The sequence below is a fragment of the Epinephelus moara genome, chromosome 7, assembly GCF_006386435.1.
Source record: "Epinephelus moara isolate mb chromosome 7, YSFRI_EMoa_1.0, whole genome shotgun sequence".
Lineage (NCBI taxonomy): Eukaryota > Metazoa > Chordata > Actinopteri > Perciformes > Serranidae > Epinephelus > Epinephelus moara.
In genome coordinates, this window is record NC_065512.1 from 12,590,794 (window position 1) to 12,605,783 (window position 14,990).

The 14,990-nt window shown below is 39.7% G+C and overlaps 2 protein-coding genes across 3 annotated transcripts in view; both read right to left on the minus strand.

The window, feature by feature from the left end:
- The window catches only part of myo3b (myosin IIIB), an 89,925-nt gene extending 85,716 nt beyond the window's left edge, over positions 1-4,209 (minus strand). Inside the window, exons 1-2 of the mRNA XM_050048245.1 lie at positions 4,143-4,209; positions 3,780-3,816 (exon numbers count right to left, since the gene is read on the minus strand). Of these exons, the coding sequence (XP_049904202.1) occupies positions 3,780-3,816; positions 4,143-4,209 (104 nt within the window). The remainder of the gene's footprint in view (positions 1-3,779; positions 3,817-4,142) is intronic.
- Positions 4,210-8,419: 4,210 nt separating this feature from the next.
- Positions 8,420-14,990, minus strand: part of ubr3 (ubiquitin protein ligase E3 component n-recognin 3) — a 57,211-nt gene continuing 50,640 nt past the window's right edge. For both annotated transcript variants that reach the window (XM_050048236.1, XM_050048237.1), the window contains 4 exons: positions 14,599-14,778; positions 13,362-13,571; positions 13,055-13,194; positions 8,420-11,466 (listed from right to left, as the gene is read on the minus strand). In XM_050048236.1, the coding sequence (XP_049904193.1) occupies positions 11,349-11,466; positions 13,055-13,194; positions 13,362-13,571; positions 14,599-14,778 (648 nt within the window). In that variant the 3' untranslated portion in view covers positions 8,420-11,348. The remainder of the gene's footprint in view (positions 11,467-13,054; positions 13,195-13,361; positions 13,572-14,598; positions 14,779-14,990) is intronic.

The following is a 14,990-nucleotide window of genomic DNA, read 5'->3' on the forward strand; positions in this document are numbered from 1 at the left end:
ATTTAAGAGCATTACTGCATGCTGCATATTTTCCTCATGTAGCCCTAATTAGTGTCTGTTGTGCAAAATTATTTATTCAAACTTTTGTCGAATCTTTTTCCACCTCTGGACATATAAATCCACCTGTTTAACATCTGTAGACATATACAACCTGTGTGGAGGGGTAGCGAAGAAACATATTGTTGTTTTAAGAGGTCTAAAAACTGAAAAGTTTGGGAACCATTTAACCAGAGAGCAAGACAGGCTTCTATATTTTTCTTGACTTCTGTTTGACCGATGTGTTTGTGACCCTGAGACAGCCATCATAGCACTTTTGTTTAGTGTTTCCACATTAGTCAGACTAACTCAACTTCAGTTCCCATCCACAAATATATTTTTTGTCTTATTGTCACAAAGCAAAGAGAGAACCCAAATGCTGTTCTTTTAAATGACGGGGAGTCACGTCGTTGCTGCTTTAGAACAGGACACCACAGGTCCTAGATGGCAGCGCTCAGGTTACCCTTTGTTTACCATACTGTGTGAGCATATCTGGAACAGGGACATTGTGTCTGGTGTTCAGGAGCTTCTCTGTGACAGTGAAATTGTTTTTAAAAAATCCATCATCAAAGTACATATAAAAACACTGGACTTTGTGTATAAACTGGGCTATGTGCATGGTTATGTGCTGCTTTGTGATATTAGTAATGGAGATTCTTCTCATGCTAAATAATTTATGCCCCATAACATTTGCATTTACGGTGCATCTGCATAATTCCAAGTTGCAATGATGGTTGGAGGTGGTAGCAGCTTCAGATGATGTGAACAGCTGCAGCGCGGGGACCGGCTTTGTCACCAGAAACAGTGCAAAGTAAAAGTGAGTAATCTAATTTTCTGCTTCCATCAAACACGCACAATCCCACCCTCTCTGGTAAAGCCTTGCGGGAACTCCACTTGGTAAACCCTTTGGTAAATCCGTGGAGAAGAAAAAAAAAACTCTGGACTATAATCCCTTTTAAGGGGATGTGAAGAGGCTTTGCAGTAAACCTCCAGTAGCCACGAGCCAGGCCGAAAGCACTGTGCCCTTGTTCTCACCCTGGATGACCAAAGTCTCACACGACCAGAAACAAACACATTTTCTTTTTTTAGTTAAGCCCCCTCAGATCAGCAGTCCACCTGCATGATTAATAATCCCCAAGTGACAAATTTGGATACACAAAACATCAACCTAATTAACAGGAAGCCAACATCATCATTAAAGTAATCAACCTAAAAACCTGCACCACTGACAGAAATTAATCTCTGTCATCTAATCACAAATATCACAGCTGTTTCAGCAGCGACGGTGATATGATGCAGTGTAACACCGTGCAGTGCACTGCTTGTTTAAATACACACAACTAACAGTGTTACACACTGACTGATGTGATGTAAACTGATATACAAGTTCATTAAAGGAGCTGTATGCGACATTTAGAGCATATCTATGATTCAGAGTCTGAGCCGGGATTGTCTGCACACGGTTCTCAACATGGCTTATCTGTCAGCTAGCAGCTAACGGCGCTAACAGCACAAGCAGTGCTGACAATGGCAACAGTGCTCTGAGAGCTAATAGTGTTAACCTGGGGGAACTGAAGGGTGGACACTATGCTTTCACGACACCATATGAGCACAGTCCAGTGCAGCAGCTCGCCAGTGGGATATACCAAGCAGCAACCTCTGGGGCTGAAGAGTGAAGCCAAGACAGAAGTGCCAAAAACTGCAGTTCCTTGGATGGCCACTTGAGGCTGACCCCAGAAGGCAGTCAATCCCCAGAGACCCCCATGTTAGTATGCCCAACTTAACAGCAGATATAAATATGTTAACAGCCTAGAACAAGAAATGCTTTTGGTGTCTATTGGTAATTTCTCCCTTCATGACAACTGTACAGGGGTGAATTTTTATGTAATTCACCCCTTTACATTTTATTGAGGGTTTCGCACAACTAAGGTGGGTCGCGTTGAGTGACAGGCTGTCTGCCGATATTGTCCTCGGCTTCTCAGTCAGATCCACCCCTCACTCCTCGGCAGATCCAGTTTCTCATCCAAATATGGTCACTTTGAGCTCCAAAAACCAAGATGGTGATGGCAGAAATGCCGAACTTGAGGCTTCAAAATGGGAGTCCACAAACCAGTGGGTGACATCACAGTAGCTACGTGCATTACAGAGAGACTCACATGCACTAACACGCACATGCGACTGGACTGTCAACCACAACAACAAACAGAGAAGCTCCGATTACAGCACACACAGAGGGAGCTTGACCTCATTCTCTGCTCAGGACCCCATTACTTCACTTCACTACATTGTTATAAAGGACATAGCTGTTTGCTGGTATATTCAAGCTCTTAATGTCATATAAAGTTCCTTTAAGGTTGCACAAACTGAATCATATTCTGTTGTGTTGCATCATTCCAACAAAGCTAAGAAATAAAACTACATGTGTCTGTATTCTAAATCTGCTTTGGCTCAGTTTTTATATCAAGGGTTTCAGAGTGCAAAACTCTCAATGCACAGAGCCCAAATAACTTCTTATTCTCATCTTGAATTACAAAATACCAAAATAAACATTAAACTACATGCTCAGTCCTCAGAATACAGCCACCTCTTATTAGGTTAAGTTAGTTATTACTAAGCATACAGATCACTGAATACCTGCAATAGATTCCCCCGATTTTAGCAAAAATTGATTTTGGGATATTTACCTCACCACCACTGATTTATATTTTAAATGTGATTTATTTCCTTTTGACTTACTGTCAAAATGTTGTGCTGCATTTAGTGTCTGCTACAGTCATGTAAATTGTGGTTTAATGTTATGTTCCCCAGCTTTACATTATAGCCTCACATACTGTGGTTGATACAGGACAGAGAAACTGAAGTAATACAATAGAATACAAAAACAATAATTTTGCCCTTATGAATGTGGGGTTTTCTGACTGTAGACTTTATTATCTACATTTACACCAAAACTCAATACTCATCAGGTAAAAACAGAAGAAGTTAAGACACTGAATAATTTGAAATACTGGCTTTTGGATAATCTGATACAGATTCTTTTGTACTGAAGCTGCTGGTTGACAGTATTTTTCACAATGTTCAGAATCTTTAAAGATGACCACAGAAAGTATTCTGTATATATAAGTATACTGTTTCAATTGCTCATGAAATCTGGCACCTCTTTGCCTTCACGAGTGCATCAATATTAGGTGTGCAAAGTCATCATGTGGGCCGGATTGGACCCTCTGGCGGGCTGATTCTGGCCCCCAGGCCGTATGTTTGACACCCCTGACATTAAGCATATCTTCCTCACATCGTGCAGCTCTAAGAGACAGATGTTTTCGTTTTATGTGCTACCTGAGATTTTGAGGAGAATGCTGTATCATAAGAGTATCATATTTTGTCTTCAGAGTTTTGCAAATGAAACAAAAATCTGTGGTGAAAACTGAGCCAAAGCAATTGTAAAATATAGGTATAAGTGTGTGACGCTCTAGGTCAACTGTACTTTTGAGCACATTTGTATGTTTTCTCACATTACCCTCCTTTCACTTCACTGTTTGGCAATGTTTTTAAAAAAAAGTTGGATCTGCTTAACAAAGCAGTTCACCCTATACTATCAATGAGCACCACTGTATGCACAGTATTTCACAATGTAAAGCCTTTAAGTAAAGTAGCACTAGCTTTACAATAATCCAGACAGGCTGACAGTGTAAGTCCTGCATGCATTTTCTGCAGGCCAACTGATGAGGAAACATGAGTCCTACCTTGAGTTTGCAGCCTCCGTATTTCCATCTCTAAAATCTGCAAAACAGGGGAAAGTGTTTCAGACATCAGCTGATCACTGCTCAGTCTTACATCCATCTCCGTGTATCCGGGTCAACACAGTCAACTCTGTAGAAAGTTTCACACAAACCTCACTGTTATTACTTATAACTAACAACTCTTTAGGTGCAGCTTACCGTCCATAGCAACATATCCGAACTGATTTCCCTGCTTACTCAGTGCAGGCTTTTAATTATTAACAGTGCAGACATCTGAGCATGTTGTCCTGCAGACCGGAAGCTCTAAGCTGACCAATATCACCTTCAATGGTCTATTCATGCTGTGTGAGGAGGCAGTATACCTACCTGGACAGGGTGCAAATGAGGAAATGTCCAGTGATGCTCTCTGTGGCACCGCCTCTAACACCAGCATCTTCTCACATGAAACATGTTGCACATTCTCTGTGGTTTAACCCGGATAAAATTCCTCCGCTGGTCCATGCTGCATTTGTGTTCTCTTTGCCTAATTGGCAGAAAGAGGCGGCTTTGTGCGGCCATTGGTCATTACTCAGAGGGCCTCCCTTGTTTGTCAAACTTCGACCCAATTATCCTCAAAGTGCTCAGTCACATGGCAATGACATTTCTCTCTCATACTCTGAAAGGGGCGGTGGACAAGTTGGATAAACAAGAAATAACCTCACAGCATACCTGTGTGTAGTTTTACTAATAAAGCTTTGTTTTCTGCAGGGTGTTTGCAAGTATCAGACACTTGAATTGAATGCATTAAAGACACTTTCAAGGTCATTTTCTGACCAAATTTAAGACAAATCTTTGGATAAGTCATCATTTTCTTATTCAAACATTTGAGGTTAGTGTTAGTAAAAAGGTAGGGTGTGTGTGGTCCTGTGCACATGTAGGTTTTATGTAGGAATATGGTCATAAGAGTGAGTTTAGTTAATCTACATTTTGCCAACAGATACGCTAAAGTATAAAGTAAAAATACAGTATAAGGTTGAATGGTTTAAATATTACTGTGTTTTTGTAACCTTAGAATGAGCCTCTTATATCTACATGAGGAGCAGGACCTGTCCCCAGGAGGTCGCCATGCTGTTTCTACAGTAGCCCAGAATGGACAAACCAAACGCTCTAAAGCCATCCGCGTTCTTGTCAGCCACCATACTTTTCCTACAAGCTTGGCACATGGGAAAAGTTTAGCTCTGCAAACTCACCTTAATCCATCAGCTGCATGCTTAAAGTCATAGTTCATAACATAAGTGAGGTTGTGTGGGGTACTTAGGGACTGGTGGTTACTTATGAGAGGGGAGGTGGTGGTGCTAAAAGGGGGAGGCATGTCAGATAAATTTTAAAGCACTGGGGAGGGACTTGTGTTTTTTTTATTTTGGCTTAAGGGAAGGGCATACAAATTTAAGTGGTTGTATTTTGTATTTATTTTACTACAGATTTTTAGAGAAAACATGCAGGTGGGTTTGGAGGGCAGAGGGAAGAGTGAAAAACCAAAGCTTTTTTTTCAACCCCAGGATTTTGTCTTTTAAGTTTAGAACATCAAAGGGTATGTTTTAAAAATCTAATAAATAATTCATGGTTCAATTTTTTGCCAGTCACTCACTGAAGCTCAAGGAAAAATATAAAAATAAATAAACAAATACATAAACATAAAAGAAAACACCCAGCTACCCCCTACTCTGATAAGTAAAGATCAATCCCTTATCCATAGGAAGCATATTACCTACAGTAGATGTCAGTCTGCAGGCCCGCAGTTTTAAGAAGCAGCCTGGAGTCATGTAAGCTAAGCGATCTACTGCTGTGGAGGGGTCAGTGTGAAAACATATTTTAGCAACCTAAAAAAATTATTATCAGTTTAAATGTATGCTATTTTCATTGCTTTACCTTAATGTTGGATTAATTTCCAATGGGAGAATGAAGTTGTTATATTGCTTTCATCAAAGCCAGACTCCACTGAGAAAAGCAGTGGATTAACACCTCTGAACACAGGAGCTGCTGGTCTACCACTGCCTCAAACTGATTTTTTTGTTTGTGTTATTGTGTGATTTCGGCCTTTAAAAGGGTGAGTTCGGATTCACCAAGGTCACACAGTAACACAAAATAACTTACTGATCAATGCAGTGGTGGTAGACCAGCTGCTCCTGTGTTTAACAAGCTTAAATTACTGGGGTTTTTTTTTAATTGAGTCTGGTGGCTTTGACGAGAGCAAAGATGGGAGACTGAGGCTATTAACAGCTTCATCACTGATACTGGCTGTCTGACAGAAAGGTAAAGCAGTGAAAATACTATCAGTCTAGAGTACACTTAAACTAATATTGATTTCATTGAGGTGGGACTTTTTTTAGGTGGCTAAAATACATTTTGTTGCTGGCCCACCATCCACAACAGGACATTACTTCGCTTCAGTGTCAGTACTCTGGCCTGCTTCTCCAAACTGGGGAGCGTGCAGACTGACATTTACTGTAGGTAATACACTGACTATGGATCCCATACCCCACTTCATACCCCATACAACCCCACTTCAAAAAGTTCAAACTATCCCTTTCAGAACTTTTCAAGATCATTTTTAACCTTTCAACCAAATTTAAGACAGATTTTTGGACATCATTGTTTTTTTATTCAAACATAGCAGGTAAGTATAAAAGTAAGTCATACAGTATAGTATTTGGTCCTGTGCAGGGGTAGGTGTTATGTAGGAATATGGTTATTAGAGTGAGGTAGGTTAATCTACATTTTACCAACTGGTAGGTGCAAGTTGAGTCAAGCCAGGTAATTTTTACCAAAAAAGAGAAAAAACACCTAAACTTCTGAAGACTATCATAGGTGTTACTTTTAGAAATGGTTATATCTGCTATATTTCTATAGACAAAATGTGTTGCCAAGTAAAATGCTTTGACAAAAAAAAAATTAAAATATGGATACATTAAATTAGATAAATGTTTGTGGCAATTAGAAATTTCTCACAAATTCAAGACTATTAAATGACTTTTAGGGTCCAATATTTATAAAATTGAATTTAAGACATTTTAAGACTTTTCACAGACCTGCAGACACCCTGTTATAACTCTAAATAAAACTGGAAACTAACCCACTTAAAACTAGTGTACACTGATATTTCAGTGATCTTAGTGGTCACTGATCAGCCGCACTTTGAAATTATTTAGCAGCTTTTCACACAAGCTATAGTCTAGAATATAGCCACATTCAGAAAAGGTCACAGGATTTGTCTGTGGAGGTGATGATCTGACGAGCTCCAGTGAACTGAGACCCCTGGTGGACACAGTCTGGAGGTGGATGTCTGTATCCTCCCAGCCACATTTCCTCAGTGCAGCTCACATCAGTGGACTGAGACTGGAGAAAGGTAATTACAAGAAGTAATATGTGAGCTTTATGGAGCTGAGATGATAGCGGAGGCATGAAGTCCTCGCTTTCCTGTTGTGCCTTTTGCACTCATGTCAGTCAGGTTTCTTGGAAATTACCTCAACTACACCAGCTGGAAACGATTCTTAATGGTCATGTGTGGATACAAAATGACAGTAACATCTGATTTTTCTGACAGCTCAGGAAGATGAGGAAATAATAAAGGTGCTCATCATGCTAAGATGCCAGAACAGTACTAAATAGGCTGCTCCTCTGTCACCTCTTTTTTTGAGTATATCAGAGCAAAAGTTCTATTCACATTCTCAGCCAAACAGTGGTGTGTTAAGCACGATTTTTGGTTTGAAACACACAAAACAAACTTTTCCATGGCATTTCAAGGACCCATAATAAAATTTCCATAACCATTCACAAAACGAGCATTGGTTCGACTCAAACACAGTACTATTTAAAAGTAGTTGTGGGGCATAGCATAGGTATGGAAACTTTGAGATTCAGGACTCTACATGTTAAACCACAGTGTTGTGACTCCTGCTGTTGTTCAGCAGTGTCTATGTGTGTTGAACTGGTTTGAGTGTGGGATTGGTTTGTAATTGGGCCTTTCTGGTGGCACACGCTAAAACAGAATTCACTGGTTTAACTTAGAAATTAAAGGTAACAATTTGCATGCAACTCTAAGGTTTGCTTGTTTCACATATTGTCATGTAGTGTGGGACCTACTGGTATGGTCTTGGTCTTGACTTGATCTTGACCCCTCAAAATCTTGGTCTTGTCTCTGTCTTGATACACTCTGGTCTTGGTTTTGACTTGGTCTCAGTTTAGTTGGTCTTCACTGCATCACTAAGGTTTTCATATTTGATCAGGGTGTCTACAGATACAACCAAGTTAAATTTAAGACTTTTTAAGGCCTTTTAAATACCACCTTAAAATCTCATCTCTGTCTTTGGTCTGTCCAATGATTGTTGGGTCTGTCAGCTGGAGAAATTTTCATGGTAATGTGACCGAAAAAATTTAAGACCCATCGAATCTGAATTTAAGACAATTTAAGATTTTTGAAGGCCTTACATTAAGAAAACGTACTTCAAGACTTTTTAAAGACCTGCAGACACCCTATTGATGAACGCAACTACAACACTGAGAGGAAACTGTGACAGAACAGATACAGTGCTTTCATACAGTGTACACAATGTGTAGTGAAAATGAAGTGCTCAGAGGCAAAAGAAAACAAAACAAGACACATATCAGTGTGTTTATATTTTATTCACATATGTTACATTTTGCATTAAATGTCCAAGTCATACTTTCTGGTCAAACTCAGAAAGTTTGAGTCAGCACCTACAGTAATGTACTGTATTCTCTCTTCATTCATACAGGAGAACACACAAGAGCTTTCAGTTACAATTTACACCCATTACTCGTTGGCTATTTGGTTGCGGTCATTTACAAAGTGGGTACTGCAAAATAAAGAAGAGAGGAGAAACTCAGTAAACAGAAAAAGCAGCATGCATGAATTCAAGAGGAAGGTTTTTCAAGTGTTAACTTGTTCCTTTAAAGATTCCTCGATGCAGCACGATGTGGCCCAGCATTTCAAATCCAGATGTCAGGGATAGTGTGCTGTTTATCGCTCAGAAAAAAAAAAGTATCTCGCAGGCACGACTGGATAAATTTCCTCTCTTCCAGGAAAAAAAAAAAAAAAAGATGTTAATCAGAAAATGAAGTAGCTAAGACACTTAAATAATGGTGGCTTAAAGGATGTCATGCACAGTGTATAACGGATACTCAAGTCTGATAATCTTGTTAATGTTGGAATGCAACTATAAATCACAACTAGATGATGCATGAGTAAGGGATAGTCATCACAATAAATGCTCTGTACTGCAGTTAGGACTCGACAATCAAAAGCATAAAGGGAAAAACTTTTTTGACAGCACAGACAAATGTGGAGTATTGACATTTCTTCTCAAAAGCAACTTACATTTCATTGAGTTTCATATCTTGGGAAAACTTTGACAGAACCAATATAATCTTTCTGCTCTCACATGGTGTTCAGGTTTCAGAGTGCAGCAGGACACCATATCTGTGCAACGACACTTCCAGGGTTCCCACACATTTCTAAAAACTTTTCTATGATATTTTAACCCATTTCCATGACTTTATTTTTGTAGTTTAAAATGTGTTGGCACACACTTGCCAGGGATGTGCAGATGACCAAAACTGCATGAGCATTTTTACTCAATCGTTAGATATTCCCACCGCCAACTAGCTCCATATGCAGATAGACCAGACCAGCACATGTAAGTGCTGCAGAAAATGTCAAGGGCACGGCCCTTTATAAAGGGATAGAAAACCAAAATTCCGCTAGATGTCAATGCATATGTTTTTCAAGTTTGCACTCTTTATTTTCTGGTTTAAAAAATGTATATGGACATGTGGCCTAAACCTGTGTGTTGTGGTACCTTAATAAATGACAGTTGATCATTGTAATGTCCCTTCAGTCCTTCCCTGTCCAGCTGGGTCAGTGACCCAACACAGCAGGTCAGGATATTGCTTATCTGGACCTCTTTACATGAATAAAGGTATGCATCATGATACCTGGTGATTCAATCAAATGTACATATATTTGGTTAAATCGCTGGGTATGGTGAGGCTTAGTGTTGCCTGTTAGGAGCCAACAGTTTCATACAAGCAGAGATGTAGCTTGAGGCGACGGTCTGATGTTCCCACTCAAGCCGACGTTAGCTATCAATCAGTAGTAACTTTCACTAGCATCATTTAGCCATTTACCACACTGACAGTGAATTTCATTTATGTTATGAGCCTCAAATCTCAGTGAGAAAGCCTTAACCGGCTACACAGCAGCTTTTCGGCAACCCGCTGTTTCTCTCCTATTGTCCAAAAAGGGGCGTGGCCTTAGCGATGATGCTATGCCTTTCCGGTCTATGTGTATCACGTGATGCTACCGACCTTTTAATGGTCACATTAGATTTTACATTAGTAACACAAGGTGCGTATTTTGAGTTCTTGTTTTAGGATATTTAACAACATATTTTAAACAACAGCCAAAACTTCTCAAAAACATTCTGTTAACCAGGCCTGGAAAACAGTTTTTGCATTTTCATAACCTTTCCAGGAAGTTCATGACTGTGGGAACCCTGCATTTCCTTAAAAATGTATGGTACTTAAGATTCTGTATGTGTGACTTTAGTTTTTTGTGGAACGATGACGATGAATCTTGTAGCTTTAGTGGTGTCAAGAGTCGGCATTAGAGTTTCTTCTTCAGAACCAACTGGAAACAATAAGCGCTATGCAATGGGGCAGGACTACAAGATCTGTAGTGAGCATAATGAGATGACCGCATACCTCCTTAAACATTAAATTGAGTTTTGAGTCGACATTCCCAGCCATCTAGCATAAACTCAAAGCACAACCTTAGAAAAAAAAAATCTTCACAAAAGTTAAAATTACTTGAACAATGAGCAGCAGCATTTATTTAAATATCTAAAACGTATTTTAAACAGCAAAAAAAAACAAAAAGAAATTCCTGAGGATGGATTGCAACTAGACCCATAAAGAGAGCCTTTGCTTTTGTTTGCAAAAAAACTCTAGTGTGTTGATGGGTGGACTTGTCCTGCCTACCCTCACATGTCAGCAGAGAATGAGTGCACATTGCAATAACATCGCTACACTCATCAGGAGCTTGAAACTCATGCCAGCACAGCAGAGCACATTTTGATAAATAAAAGGGATATGCATTAACATCATAAATGGTGCAAAAAGTAATCAAACCTTGCAGGGACATTCAGCACTTGATATATATGTTTTTTTTTTAAAACCCAAATAATTATGACAGGCTTCAGAAGCCCATCCCACACCGATTGAATTTCTGGGCAAAGTTGTGCTTTAGACTTTGATCTGACCGAATTCTGTTTTTCCCTGTTGAAAACCACACAATAAATCACTTAAACACACACACGTGTTAATCTTTAGGCATGATTGTACACCAAACTTCACATAAACCAAGGCTGTGGCAGCAATACCCTCACTGGGATGTTTGTGTTTATCACGTTAAGAGTTCCCAAATATTTTGATCGAGGCAGACACATAAGCCAGAAGGAAAAAAAAACATCTTCTCCATCACGGGTTGCTGTTTTCAGTGGACTTTGGAAGATCTTAGAGTCCATTATAGTGAGGCCCCCAACGCTTATTGATGTGATCAAAGGTGTGTGAAACCCACTGTTGCTCCAACACTCGATACCTCTCCTCACATAAGAAGAGAGGTTTGCCACGGCTGGAGAAAGGCCAGAGGGGAAAACAAGAGTGAGAGCTGTGTTTGTTTTCTCTGCAGCAACAACATATTTAAAAAAAAAATAAAAAAAACCTGTCCCAATTTCATAGATCCTAGTTCTTAGAAGCGTTTGAGTATGTTGTGTCTTGTGAAGCTTAAATACACTCAGAACATAGATTGAGTTATCATAATATCAGTGGAACATCTTTCATAGTATTTTTTTGTATGTGCTGTTGATTTACACTATTTTCCTAATATGCATTACACAAAAAACTTGACGAGCTGTTCAGCAGATTTTGTAATTCTGTCTCTGTGAAGTTTAAACAACAGTGACGTTCCAAAGCTTCCTATCTGAAGTCTGTCAGCACATATACCAGAGTCCTGCATGGGTCTGACTTTCAAGACCTGCCCCCAAACCTCACGATGTGCAACACTGCACACGTTTCTGCCACCCGCACATATGACCAATTATTTCCGTAACCTGACCTAACTTGTCGACACAAGATCTGCGACCTGACCCCAAACCGCAAATCCTATAATAACCATGAAGATCTGCGACCTGACCCCAAACCGCAAATCCTATAATAACCATGCACCGTTCAAATAATTTGGCTAAGCAGCACATTTAAAGTGAACATTTTGGAACAGTTCATACATGTGAAGCTAGGATTATTCCAGAAATACAGTTTAAATTAATATTTTTTGCTTATTCTTATAATATTGGGCAGCACATCTCAACAGTTAACGTGCGTGTTAGTGACACACTTGATTGGCGCGTTCTTACATTAAAGCTGGCGTAAAAGACAGAGCTGACACACAAGGTTAGCAGTCAGAGGATTAAAATGTTAAAGCATCAAATTAGGTTATTATTATTATTATTCTCTTTTTAAAAAATCATCCAACACCTGCGATCAATGTCTCTCAATTCAATTCAGGGTTTGTTTGTTTTTTAAGGTTATTTTTTTCGGCTTTTTGCCTTTAATGGACAGGACAGGGCGAAATGGGGAGAGAGAGAGTGGGGGGATGACATGCAGCAAGGGGGGCGCAGGCGCAATAAAATACATCCAACCTGCATGTTTTTTTGCCCAGTAACGGACCTGGATATAAAATTGAGACAAAATACCACTCGCGAATCACCTATTTTGCAGGTCACCCATCTGGTACTAGCAAGTAACCAACCCAAAGCAGGACTCTGGCATACACTGCGTCATTCTGCATTGGTTCAAAATGGTTTAAGTAAACTGATTTCTTCTACACAACCTGCAAAATAGTGTACTATGACAATCAGTACATACTGTATACAGTAAATATGTATAATAGAAATAGGCCTTTATGACTCTGTGTGTGTGTGTGTGTGTGTGTGTGTGTGTGTGTGTGTGTGTGTGTGTGTTACATGTTGTACNGACTCTGGCATACACTGCGTCATTCTGCATTGGTTCAAAATGGTTTAAGTAAACTGATTTCTTCTACACAACCTGCAAAATAGTGTACTATGACAATCAGTACATACTGTATACAGTAAGTATGTATAATAGAAATAGGCCTTTATGACTCTGTGTGTGTGTGTGTGTGTGTGTGTTACATGTTGTACCGTAAATCGCGGTCCTCCTCTCCGTGAGCATCAAGGTAAACAGAACCCCAGAGGCAGAAACGATGTCCACGGATGATGATGATGACTGAGGCATTTATCAGTAGAAAGATGCCTGTAGCTGCGCCACAATGTTGAGAGTGCTGCAAACAAACAAATAAAAAAAGAAATTAAGATGAAAATAATATTCTGACACTGTCAAACTGCTATGTATGTTCAGACTGCAGTTGGTATAAAACTGGTAATTTTGCTGCAAATAAAAAAAGAAGACAATAATATGGCAATGCTGTTGAAGCACTGAGAAACTTACCAAAACACATTCACAGATACCCTGCTGTTTGCAGCACACGCCTTTGAGACAGACGAAGGCGCCACAAACAAGGCAGAGTGCGGGGTCTTTTGGCACCTTTTTGCAGGCAGTGCAGGCCTTCCTGTGATAGTACTGGAAGATGATATTGTAGTTGTCGGGTAGCTGGAGAAGGCGGGGGGCTGCCCACTGAGGCTCCTGGACAAGCAAGGTCTTCAGAGGAAGACAGAAGTACGTTAAATGTACTGAAATCAGGCCATAAATTTACTGTGCATAAGTGTCATTAACACACTTTGTCCTCAAACTCTCAGTAAAGAGACTGTGACTGTGACAAAGATAAAATTTCTAACGCAGAAAAATCAGACTGCAATGAATAAAATTAATTCACCATGTCTCACGTGTCCTAGTTTTTATGACGTCCTTCAGCTCTAAGATATATTAATAAATACCCTTCTATGTTAAGCAATAGTATTAGCAACCTAAATTGACATGCAAGACACTCCATGTTTTTACCAAATGATGTACAACATCCAAGGTTACTGCGATACTGACTGACGAGGGCATAAGACACATGGCTAGTTATGCAGTCACTCTCCTCAGAGACCATAACAGCTATGAGCCTTGTCAACCAAGGTTGAAACTAATTTCAAAGTGTCAATAGCACTTGAGTTACATGAATCATCTACAGGACATCAAGTTCAGAATGCATGGTTTGAATATTTAATTGAACAGACTGCATTCAAACTATTTCTTTGAAACCCCAAAGCTAATTAAAGCTCAACTTTTAAATTCAAAATATGCTGTTTTTTCTGAATTTAAACCCATGGGGAAGTGGCTTCAGTTTGTTAAAGAGGCAGAGCTACTCACACTGGATTCATGTTCATTTTCAGCTTTATAAAAATAAAAAACAGATGGGCAGACTAATTGCTTAATAAGAGTTACTGCAATATCTTTATATCTTTAAACGTTTTTGAACGTCTTATCGACCTGTGATTTTAGTATATACTTGCTGCCATTGGTTTTAAATTTCAATAGGGTAACATAATGACCCTTTTCAAGAACAACAAAACACAAGTAAAAATATGTGAGCTGAATATTTCATTGCAGCAAAAGAACTGGTAATGATGAATAAAATCCAGTGAGTTTTCTGTGTGAGCTTGAAGAGAAGATTCTGGATATGTAGCACTGTCACAATATAGATCTACGTATATCCTCTGGTCTGATATTGACACAGACATACCAATGATTGCTCAGCCTGCATCTGAGAGAGCCCTGTGACCTCAGCACACCACTGTGTCACCAAGTCAAAGGCGCTGGCTGCCCACGTCAGACATGAGGCACTGTGCACGATGTTGGAAGGCTGAGGGGCCGAGGGTAAGAGCCCCAAACACACAGCCAAGGACGGGAACTCCTCCTCCTCCTGAGAACACACAAACAAAGGGAAACAGCTGATGAGGTCACTCTCTTTGCTTTCACGAACGCTATGTTCACCTTACTTTGCATTTTACTATCTAGACAGCTCATATTCATGTGTGAAGTGACCCATATCTGACATCAGAGTGAACGGGTCTCTGGCCTGAAATGCCTCACATGCAGCCAATAACATAACAGGCATGTATGTAGGAACAACAG